Raw genomic sequence first — 12,518 nt, forward strand, 5'->3', positions numbered from 1 at the left:
CATCTTTAAATCTTTGCAACAGCATTGGCTACTGACCTTATGATTTCAGGTAAGAGTTCACATTGGAAAAATTGGCTGGCCATAGGCCGCCCTGACTGTTCTAGATCAACAACCATGTCAATTCTAATAAAAGAGGGAAACTGGAAGGGAGGGAGAATAGTGGAGTAAACAAAGGATCAGTCAGGTGCACATCCAAAATAGGTTTCTCCGACAAAGCAGACATATAGCTGGGCCTATGCGCATGAGATGGTTGCCAGATACTGACAAATATGACACCAGTAAAGTCCTAGTATTAGGGCATTTTATAGACACAAAGACTTCAAGGGTTTGTATGTGGAGTTTATGGGACTTTTAATAGGAATTTATCATCCACTGCTCATACCAAGCCCAATACGAGTTCACTGTCCATGCAGCAGTAGTGGAAGTGTATGGTCTCCATATAATAACGTGCACCAATCAGAGCAGCGCTGTCACACACATGGTGAGCTTACAACACAATAGGGGAAGATCCAGCGCTCACTTCCCTCTCCCGCCAGCAGCCGCACCGAAACAAGGTATCAGCCCGCCACCTCTTCCCGCCTACCGGCCCTCCTCCAGCTCCTCACGACCGGAAGTACCCGGCGGGACAGACAGCGCGGGGTTTCCAGTCAGGCGGCAATCTCGGACGTTGGGGACTCGCGGCTCTTCACATGGGTACCGGGCTTTGTGTTTTCTTTCTTTCTTCTAACCTGAGTCACATGGTTGCCTCCTTATTCTTTAGCCCCGTTCTAGTTTCTCATAGTTCCCTCGTATCTGAGGGGTTCCGGGCTTTGTACAACCCGGTTTTGCAGATGAATCGTTCCCGTTTATTAGTGACATTCTAGATTAGTTCGCTCTTTTCCCTGCGTTCTAGTCCTAGAACTGTTGTATGAATAAAGATTTTGTTGTTGATGAGCGGAGGCGCTGACCTGCTGTCTCCCTCCACAGTGTTATCATAGAGAAGACATGCCGCAGCTACACCGCAAGCTGTTCGTCCGGAACCCGCCGCCGGCCGACCTGGACCCCGCAGAGCGCCTCTTCTACTGCCGGGTGACCAACGAGGTGTTCAGAGACTATGAGTAAGTCTTCTCCTCAGACTCTTTGTTATTGTGCAGCACCTCTCCGGTCCCGGCGCTGCTCTACACGTCTCCGCACTGCTTTACTATTGCGTTATATTGTTGAAGGGCGCGCCATAACTTTCCATAATGGACGTACACATGACACACTTTATCAGCTTATCATAGATATAACAATTATTTATATGGAGGCTCATTATTTGTCATATCGTAAGAAATGATCCATATGCTCAGGTTTCCGATATATATATATTTCTGACGGTTGCACTGACTTGCTGGGGCTACACATACATTTTGGTCTTGACGTTGGTTGCGCCAAAAAATCGCTTCGTGCCCCAGCGTGCATCGCTTGTAGTCAAAGTGGATGTGGCCGAGTTGTAAGGGGATGTTCACACGCCCTATTTACGGACGTAATTCAAGCGTTTTACGCCTGAAAAAACGCCCCTAATACGCCTACAAACATCTGCCCATTGCTTTCAATGGGAATTACGATGTTCTGTTCCCACGAGCCTTTATTTTACGCGTCGCTGTCAAAAAACGGAGCGTAAAAAGACGCTCCGTAAAAAGAAGTGCATGTCACTTCTTGAGGCGTTTTTTGGAGCTGATTTTCCATTGAACACTGAAAAACGCCTCATTGATTTCAATGGGAGTTGGACGAGTTTTTTTGCCGCATGCAAAAAAAACACGTCGCGGTACGGCTTTGTTCACACAGTTTTTTTTGTAGGAGGAAAATTCCTCCTGCGAAAAAGCGTCAAAACACGCGTCGAGACGTTTTTTTTTCCTCTTTCTGACTGATTGAAATGGGGTTTTGGAGGCGGATACCGCCTCAAGATGGGTCATGACACTTCTTTTTACCACGACGCGTTTTTTTTACTCGCTGTAAAAAAACTCGTCCAACTCCCATTGAAATCAATGGGAGGCATTTTCAGACGGTTTTTGAGGAGTTTTGCGGCGAGGTTTCTGCGTCAAACTCATCAAAAAACTCTGTGAACAGGGCCTAAAAAGAAGCAACATGACCCATTTTGAGGGGGTTTCCGCCTCCAAAACCCCATTTTAATCAGTCAAACGGTAAAAAAAACAAAAAACACAGTGTTTTGACGAGTTTTTGTCAAACCACTGTACAAAAAACGTCTGGAGCAGTTTTTGCAGGAGGAATTTTCCTCCTGCAAAAAACTCTATGTGAACACAGCCAAAAGAAGCTCCAAATGTCATTTTCAGCTTAAAAAACGCCTGAAAATCAGAGGCTGTTTTCTCTGAAATCAGCTCCGTATTTTCAGACGTTTTTTGTTAAGCGTGTGAACATACCCTAACTCGCAGGTTGCCCCGACCCATCAGTCGCAAGAAATCCAGCAGGCAACGCTACCGCAGTCACTTTAATTCCATGCTTTGTATGCAGGGTTACGTGGATTTTTGGCCACACGACCAGTGTTGCAGCCATAGTCTCCATGCATGACCCGATGTACTTTATCCACACGGTAACAGTCTCAATGTGTTTACTGAGAAGTCTCTTAACCCCTTAAGGACACTGGCATTTTTTTGATTTTCGTTTGTCACTCCCCGCCTGCCAAGAGCTTTCTTATTTTTCTGTCATGAGTGGTATGAAGGCTTATTTTTGTTTTGCGGGAGGAGTTGTAGTTTTTATTGGTGCCATTTTTTGGTACATACAACTTCTTGATCACTTTTTTTTTCTTTTGAGAGCTAAGTTGACCAAAAACAGGGATTTTGGCGCTTTTAAATATTTTCAGTGTCCATTGTGCCCGTTAACGCTATATTGTAATATATCTACTTTTACGGACGCTGGCATACCAATTTTGTTTACATTTTAAGTTTCTTTAGAGGAAAAATGGGGAAAAGTTTTTTTTCTCTACTAAATATATTTCACTTTTTGTTACTTTACGCTTTACACATTTCAGTAGTTTCTTCCACAAATTGGAAAGTATTAAAAATATAATAATAATTTGACATATTTTCCTATGTTAGCCACCAGAGGGAGCACTTCCCAGAATTACCTCAAGGTGAATCAGGCAAAGCAGACTAGGGATGCACGATGCATCGAAACTTCGATGGGGTTGCACGGCAAACGGTTCAATACCGTTATTTCATATATTTCGATACTAAGCTGTGCGGTCGCGCAGCTTGGTAGAGTAACACATGAATGTATGAGCGAGGCTGCGGCTGTGTAATAGACATTGCCCCTCTCCTGAGTCCTGACAAGTGCGCGCTGTCAGGATGATGTGATGTGGCCAGCTCACTGTGACAGATTGCTGGCAATGAAGACCGAACATGGCGGGCGTGCTGAAAACCACCCCCATGTTCTGTCTTCAGTGCCTGCACCGCCGCTCATTAGTGCAGCGCTGGCCGCATCACCTCATGCTGACCGTGCGCACGCTTATTGTCAGGAGCGGGGCAATGGCTGTATTACACAGCCGCAGCCCCACTCTATAACGGCGGATGTCAGAGAAACCTCATCTCCGCCGCTATTCTCCTGAATCCTGCGATCAAAGCTGACTGCAGCATTCAGGGGAAAATGAGAAGGGGGATGCACCTTGGATTGTATCACAGGAATCCCTGTGATGCGATTGGGGGACATACCATATATGGGCAGACAGCCCAGGGTCCATTGTAGGACCCCACAGCTGTCTTACCATATTTCCTGTTGTTAGGGCATACTTAGGTATGTCCTAACAACTGCCTGTGTACTATCCGTACACAGGCTAATGTACTGGTATATAGATATATACCGGTCCATTACTATCAGTATATAGATGTATGCCAGGACATTACAGTTTAAAAATATAAAGTAATATTCAATTTTAAAAAAATACACATATATATTTTTTACAATAAACATTAAAAATTAGTCTCAATACATGAAATATACACTCTGTATTGGCGTGGCCGTAATAACCTGCACAGCAATGTTTTTGCGTCGTGTGTGTACGCTGTAAAAAAATTAAATAAAAACTGCTTTCTTTCACTTATTAATGTGAGGCACGATTAATTTAACCTCCATGTGCCTCACATAAATAGTAATTAACCCAATCATGTACCTTACATATTAACCCATTATGACTGAGAAACATGATGGGGTTAATTACTATTAATGTGAGGCAAGTTCAAAATTCATCACACCTCGCGCCTCACATCAGAAAACGGAACTCTTTTTTTTTTTTTTTTTTTTCATTACTGTTGGCAAAGTATGGTTTCGGTATTGAAATCGCAATACTACACAAAGCATCGGTATCGAAGTCCAAATTCTGGTATCGTGACATCCCTAAAGCAGACTGACTTCCTGCTGATGTAAATGTGGGAGGGAGACTCACCCCCCCCTCCCTATTTTTGGATACAAGCTAGCAAAAGGTGTCTTCAAATTGCTAAGCATTGTCCAGCTCCATTTTGGGAGTGTTTTTACAGTGGCAGCTGGCAAAAGGCTAAGAATGGTAAAAGTCAAGAGGGAAGACCCTGTGGTGAATGACTTTTCAGTTGACAGGTTCACACGGCGTGTATTTGGGCACTTTTTTTTTTGGGCGCAATTTGCGTGCCGAAAACCGCATCAAAAAATGCTTGATTACGCTTTCCATTTACATAAATGGGTAAGTGCACTGACCGTACATACAACGCGCTTTTTTTACACACGCGTTTTTAAATAGTCAAGTTGGTTTATTTTCTTTTAAAACATACGAAATGTTTCCATAGTCAATGGGAGTGCTAATTATGCACCAAAACACCTGAAAAAAGCGCATACAAAAAAGCGTCAAACGCTTGATTAAGCTTCCCGTTTACATCAATGGGAAAGCGAGACATTCGTTTTTAACGCAATCGTTTTAAAAAACCGCGTTGCGTAAAAAAGCGTTGGATCAATTCTTTGGTGCATAAAAAGCGCTAACTGTTCCCAGAGTTAGTGGGAGTCCTAACTACGCACCCAAAAACGTACATAAACCGCAAAAAAAACCTGCAAAAATACAAAACTGAATTGTGCATGGCCCCATAGAAATGAATGGGTCAGTGTGCTAGCACACTGAAACATTTCACTGAAGTGTGCTTGAGGCCTAGATTTAGTTTCTTTGCAGTGTCCGCTGGACCTATTGGACTACGTCGTAGATTCGGTGGACTACTGCGACCTACGTTTGTTTTGTTTTTCTAAATAAAATGGTTAATGAGGATTGTGTGGGAGTTTTTATTTCAAGTTTTCTTTAATACTTTATTATCACCTTATTAATGCCAGTTGTCTGTTTGACGACGTACGTTACTAAGGTGGGGCTTAGTGTTAGCCAATAAAAAGGCTGCAAATAACCCCCATTACTACCCCGGTAACCACCGCCACCAGGGGTGCTGGGAAGAGCTGGGTACGATCACTACACAGACCTTATAGATCTTCTTTAAATGGAACCTATCAGAATTTAATTCCTTTTTGAAACCTCGTTTTTTTTTTTAAGGAATGCATATATTTTGATACTAAGCACTTGTCTAACAAACTTTTATTAAAAATTGTACTTCAGTTCTGTTCCATTTAAAAAATAAAGGCATCAAGTGTTTCAATAGCCTTGTAGCCTACCAAACTACTTCCAGCGCTTGGTCGGACACTTAAAAACATGTGAACACCTAACATTGTGTCCCTTCATAGCATCGTTATTGGCGATGAAATTAAGCCCTCATGCACACGACCGTAGCCATGTGCATGGCCATGATTTTCTGGCCGGCCATGGAGCGACACCCACGAGCCGCCCGCAAATCAGACCCCGGCCATTATTTTCAGAACACGGCTGTAATAAGGCTTCCCCGTTCTTTCTGCGGTCCAGGCCATGCACGGACTGTGAAAACCACGGTTGTGTGCATGGCCTCATGGTGCCGCAATTCTCCCGTGGATTTTCGGGGGATTTGCGGCCGCAAAAGCATGTTCGTGTGCATGGGGCCTTACTTTTATTTGGTATGCAGATTAGCCCACGAGTGCTCAGGCGGTGATCCCAAGAGCGGTAAGTGTTCCAGGTTCCGCTTTATAACTCTGCTCAACTCCTTCCACCTTTGAGTGACGGCTCTAGTGTTGTACTACTTGCTGCATGCGATGACGTATCGATGGAGCTGTCAATCAACACCGACGGGGAAGAGGTTGAGCAGGGTTACGAGGTGGGATCTGGAGCACTTGAGGGCTAATTTGTTTACCGGATTAAAGGTATTCCCAAAATGAAAACTGATCACCCATCCACGGGATAGGTGATAATTGTCTGATCACTAGGGGCCCCCACAATGCTGGGAGTCCCGAATTCTCTGTTCCTCCTTACTGTGCCGTGAGGAGGACCAGGGGTTTCGGGACCCCCGTAATTGCAATCGATGGGGATCCCAGCGGTAAGGCCCAACAAAAGGTTGAAACAATCATCACGTATCCTATGGATAGGTGATAATTTTTTTTAATTCATTTTATTGACCATTTAAGGTGCTATGAAGGGACACAAAGATATGTGTCCACATGTTTTTAAGCGCCCTACCAGGCTCTGAAAGCCGTTTGGTAGGCTTAGGCTGGGTTCACACAACCTATTTTCAGACGTAAACGAGGCGTATTATGCCTCGTTTTACGTCTGAAAATAGGGCTACAATACGTCGGCAAACATCTGCCCATTCATTTGAATGGGTTTGCCGACGTACTGTGCCGATGACCTGTCATTTACGCGTCGTCGTTTGACAGCTGTCAAACGATGACGCGTAAGTTGACTGCCTCGGCAAAGAAGTGCAGGGCACTTCTTTGGATGTAATTTGAGCCATTCATTGCATTCAATGAAGAGCAGCTCAAGATTACGGGCGTCAAAGACGCCTCGCATAATGCGAGGAGGAGCTTTTACGTCTGAAACGACGCAGCTGTTTTCTCCTGAAAACAGTCTGTCTTTTCAGACGTAAAAGACAGTGCCCTTAAAGGCATACATCCTAGTAAATTCCCATGCCGTTCCTGCACTGCTGCTCCAATGCTCTCCGGCGGTCTGTAAACTTTTACAGGAAGTGATGACTTCCCGTTTTCCTTCTGTCCATGTTTTTGATTTTTTTTTTGTTTCCATCTGCTTTTGTATAAGATAGACAGATCTCCAAGTCCGTCTGCTGTTTCCTTTGAAATTGACAGACATGCAAGGCACATTATAGCTTAGTGGTGGGGAGAAAAGCAGCTGAACGCACAAAGCCAGTGTGAAATTGGAGACTATTGTGCAGCCAGGAGTTTTTGTTCATGCCGCTTTACATAGTTTTTTTGAAGGAAAGCTTCTGTTTTTTTTATTTTTTCACTTTGAAGATTAATAACGGAATAAGGCAAATATTGGTGTTTATCAATAGTTTTACTGTTAAGTTTTTACTTATCGGACATTGTGTGCAATACCTACTAACGGATTGTTTAGGAATTTTATTTTATGTTTTATTTACAGGCCAATATTATCTGATAGCCTCTATTATTTGGCAGCCGTTGTATAACAGATTAAACTTTTTTTTTTTTGTAGCTTTTGAATTACTTCTGCATTAGGCCTTATTCACACGAACGTGTTAATGAATGGGGCCGTTCAGACTGTCAGTGATTTTCACGCAGCGTGTGTCCGTGTGTCCGCTGCGTAAAACTCACGACATGTCCTATATTTGGCCGTGTTTCGCGCAGCACGCACCCATTGAAGTCAATGGGTGCGTGCAAATAGTGCACGGCACATGGAAGCACTTCCGGGTGCCGCGCGTGATGCACGCTACAGTAGTAAAATAAATGAATGAAAACAAAAGCACCACATTCTTTTCTGTTTGTAAACATAAAACCAGTGTCATAATGATGCCGGCTGCGCGAAAATCACGCAGCCACGCACCATATGCTGATGCCACACGGACCTTTTGCGCGTGCAAAACGGACATGTCCGTATGAATAAGGCCTTAAGTTGCTGAAATTGTGATGGTCAAAACATTTATAATGCTGTTGACTGTCAAGTTACTTTAGCTTCTGCCTTATGTGATTTAGTTTGACTCAATTTGACTAGTCAAATCTTTTCTCTTTTGACTTAGGGCTCATTCAGATGAGCGTTGAAATAACTGACCGCACACGTACCCATGCAAATCAATGGGGCTATTCAGACTTGCGTAATTTTTCACGCATTGTGTGTCGGTTGCGTGCACCTCACTGCGTGTCCCTTTTTGTGGACCTTGTCTAAATTGAAGTCTGTGGGTGCGTGAAAAACATGGACAACAATCGTGTGCTGTCCGTGTTTCACGCATCAGTAGCTAAATGCAGAGAAATATAAAAATTAAAAACAAGTGCTTGCAGAGGATAATCACGGATGTGAAAAAGCAGATGCCACACGGACATGAAATGCAGGAAATAGGGTCCGTTTTTTTCCGCACGCAAATCAGACAAGCTTGTGTGAATGTAGCATTACACTCAGGATATACAAGATGTATTCACAAAGTGCAGTTTTTAAAGCCACAATTAGGAGTGGCTTAAAAAATAAATATATATATATATATATATTAGGGATGTCACGATACCAGAATTTGGACTTCGATACCGATACTTCGTTTAGTATTGCGATTTCGATACCAATTTCGATACTTTGCCAACAGTAATAATAAAAAAAAAAGTTCTTACGTTTTCTGATGAGGCGCGACGTGTGATGAATTTTGAATGTGCCGCACATTAATAGTAATTAAACCCATCATGTTTCTCAGTCATAATGGGTTAATATGTAAGGTACATGATGGGGTTAATTACTATTAATGTGAGGAACATGGAGGTTAAGTTCATCGCACCTCGCGCCTCACATTAATAAGTGATAGAAAACAGTGTTTATTTCATTTTTTTACAGCGTACACCTCCTAAATGATGCAAAAACATTGTTGTGCGCGCCATTACTGAATGTGTATATTTTATGTATTGAGACTTATTTTAATGTTTACTGTAAAAAAGGCGTATGTGTATTTGTTTTTAATTTAACAATACTTTGTTTTTACTTTATTTTTAAACTTTAATGTACTGACATATATCAGATATGTGCCAGTACATTAGCCTGTGGACGGATAGCACACAGGCTGTTGTTAGAACATACCTCAGTATGCCCTAACAACAAGAAATATGGTAAGACAGCCCTGGGGTCTCTGTCTGCCCATATATGGTATGGCCCTCGATCGCGTCACAGGAATTCCCTGTGACGCGATGCATGGGCATCCCCCCTTCTCACTTTCCCCTGAATGCTGCAGTCAGCTGTGATCGCAGCATTCAGGGGAATAACGGCGGAGAGGAGAGGTTTCTCTGATCTCCGCCGTTATAGAGCGGGGCTGCGGCTGTGTAATACAGCCATTGCCCCGCTCCTGACAGGAAGTGCGCGCGGTCAGGTGATGCGGCCGGCGCTGCACTAATGAGCACAGGCACCGAGGACAGAACATGGGGGTGTTTTGTAGCGCGCCCGCCATGTTCTGTCTTCAGTGCCGCAGATCATTAGTGCAGCGCCGGCTGCATCACATGATGCTGACCCCGCGCGCATATGTCAGGACTCAGGAGCGGGGCTGTGGCTGAATTACACAGCTGCAGCCCCGCTCTCATACACTCATGTATTACTATACTTAGCTGTGCGGCTGCGCAACTAAGTATCGAAATACAGGAAATAGCGGTATCGAACCGTTTGGGGATGCACAGTATCGAAACAGTATCGAAGTTTCGATGCACCGTGTATCCCTAATATATATATATATATATTATTGTTCCCGTACGCTTTCCTTCCCTTAACAATCCACTCCTGGTTGTGGCTTAAAAAACTGCACTCTGAAGAAGTAGCACCTACAAATTAAGTATATAAGCAATACGCTGTATACCAAACACAACATAAAAACTTATTCAAAGTATACAACGTAATACACAATGTAGGACAATATTGAAAAATCATTACTGTTACAACAGTAATACATGGTTATCAAAAGACTAAAATCCTCTTAAAATGCAAAAACTGGACAGTATCTGTTAGGCCTCATGCACACGACCGTATTTTTGTCCACCCGTAAATACGGGTCCTTGGTCACACGTATTCGACCCGTATTGCACCAGTATTTACGGGCACGTTTTCGCTGCAAAATTACACTGCAGTAATCGGCAGCCCCTTCTCTCTATCAGTGCAGGATAGAGAGAAGCGACAGCCCTTTCCGCAGAAAAAGTAAAAGAAATTCATACTTACCCGGCCGTTGTCTTGGTGACGCGGCCCTCTCTTGACATCCAGCCCGACCTCCCTGGATGACGCGGCAGTCCATGTGACCGCTGCAGCCTGTGATTGGCTGCAGCGGTCACATGGGCTGAAACGTCATCCCAGGAGGCCGGACTGGAGGAAGAAGCAGGAAGTTCTGGGTAAGTATGAACGTCCTTTTTTTTTTTTTTTTTTACATTTTTATTTTTACACAGGTTGATCTATATTGTGATCGTAAGTCACTGTCCAGGGTGCTGAAACAGTTACTGCCGATCAGTTAACTCTTTCAGCACCATGGACAGTGACTACTTACTGACGTCGCCTAGCAACGCTCCCGTAATTACGGGTGCACACATAGACTTCTTTGGGCCTGCCGATGCCGTAATTATGGCCTGAAATAGGACATGTTCTATATTTATCAACGGCACCTTCCCGTAAGCATACTGGGAGGTACCCGTGGCCAATAGAAGTCCATGGGCCTGTAAAAATGTGCCGTAATTACGGGCGTTTTTACATTCGTGTGCATGGGGCCTTAGTGGTGGTCAACCATCAATACGATCAATGCTTATAAAGCACTAACTATTAATATATCTGTTCCTATTGGACATGTCTATTCAAAAAAGCCGCACAGTGGGAGGAAAATACATATATACCACACATTACATATCAAATGCCGCGTTTAATCAAATTCAGCATATAAAGAACCAACTATAAAAATAGAAAAAACTAAAATTAGGTCACAAAATGTAAATATTAGCCAGATTGTCATTGTACCAAGCATAGTGCTAATGACGACCAACACATAAACCCTGCCGCACGTTTTGCCGTCAGGTTTTTCAAGGGGTGTTATATGTTAAGAAGGCCTGACAGAAGTGAATGGCAGAAGTTGTTGCTATTCACTTCTATTAAGATTCATCTGTTCTATGAGCGTGCTGCCTCATGCCTAAAGGCCCTTTTACACCGGCCGACACTCGGCCAATGCAGCGAGTGACTATTAACGAGACATCGTTTATCGGTGCTCGTTTTCTCCAGTCACGCGGAGCTATGAATGGGGACAAGCAGTCGTTACTCTGATCGCTCATTCCCATACATTATTATCATGTCGGCAGCGCTTCTCCCTGTTTACACAGAGAGATGTGCTGCCGACAACGATAATCTTTTTTACATCAATATGCGACCAGCAGATGATTGAGTGTTTGCGCGTTCATCTGTTGATTTGATGCCATTTTTACACAGGGCAATTATCGCCAATGAGCGTTCTATGAACGCTCGTCTGCACGATAATCGCCCAGTATAAAACCCCCTTAAGTCAGTCGACCAGTATAGCGCTGTCATTGAATTGCTTAAATTGTCCAACTTGTGACATTCCCATGGTTGTGGCTGTTATATAGCCTCAGATGTCGCCTGGCCTATGTCAGTTTATGGCTGGAATTGCACACGCACTTTTCCATTTAATTTTTGGTGTATTTTTGGTTTAGTCAAAAACATGGTTGGAGACATATCCTACTTTTCCTTTAGACATTTCCTTCAATTTGGATCCACTTTTTGCTTTAACTTGTATCAAATTGCACTAATAACTGCATCAAAGCTGCATTTGTGTTTCCAGACTATACACGTCATGTGTAGAAGAGCCCTAGGTGTCTAGTAATTGCATGTAATGTGAACTCTTAATGTTTTTTAGGGAAAGGTAGAGGAGCCTATTATTGGCTGGTGACCGTTTGCCAGAGTATGTCAGTCAGGGACAAGTTGGTAATCCCTTTGATCAAATGGTTATACATATACCAGTTTTTGCATTAACATTATGAGCTCCTGACATGGTGCAATGTGCCAAATACAGCGCTTGTATGCATTGGGGGTATTGAAGACCGTATCTTCTTGCGGTCACATGGTGGTGCAACATACCGTTGAGAAACGAACCCACTACTATATCCAAGAATCACACTCTGGCAGCGTGCACACTTGCACTGTTCTTCCATCCAATCTTGATTGCCAAAAATAGGGTTTTAACCCAGCTGAGGGGAGAAGAGACACCTTCCCAGAGGAAGTTTTTGGGATTGTTTTGTCTGTTTTTCTGAGCCGGTTTCAAATCCTTTTTTTTGGCAATTAAGATCTTTTGTTCGTATACATTCTAAAATGCAAGTGTGCATGCAGCCTAAACACACCTTTTGAATGTAAAATACACACATTACGGGTTTGCTGTGGCATCTTATATATTTGCATTTTTTTCGAAATAAGGTTATTGGAAAAT

At 43.3% G+C, this 12,518-nt stretch overlaps 1 protein-coding gene across 2 annotated transcripts in view; it reads left to right on the forward strand.

Moving 5' to 3' along the window:
• The first annotated feature begins 612 nt into the window (after window positions 1-612).
• Window positions 613-12,518, forward strand: part of BAZ1A (bromodomain adjacent to zinc finger domain 1A) — a 98,931-nt gene continuing 87,025 nt past the window's right edge. For both annotated transcript variants that reach the window (XM_075844149.1, XM_075844150.1), the window contains exons 1-2: window positions 613-693; window positions 967-1,097. In XM_075844149.1, the coding sequence (XP_075700264.1) occupies window positions 985-1,097 (113 nt within the window). In that variant the 5' untranslated portion in view covers window positions 613-693; window positions 967-984. The remainder of the gene's footprint in view (window positions 694-966; window positions 1,098-12,518) is intronic.

Source organism: Rhinoderma darwinii, chromosome 12 (assembly GCF_050947455.1).
Source record: "Rhinoderma darwinii isolate aRhiDar2 chromosome 12, aRhiDar2.hap1, whole genome shotgun sequence".
NCBI lineage: Eukaryota > Metazoa > Chordata > Amphibia > Anura > Rhinodermatidae > Rhinoderma > Rhinoderma darwinii.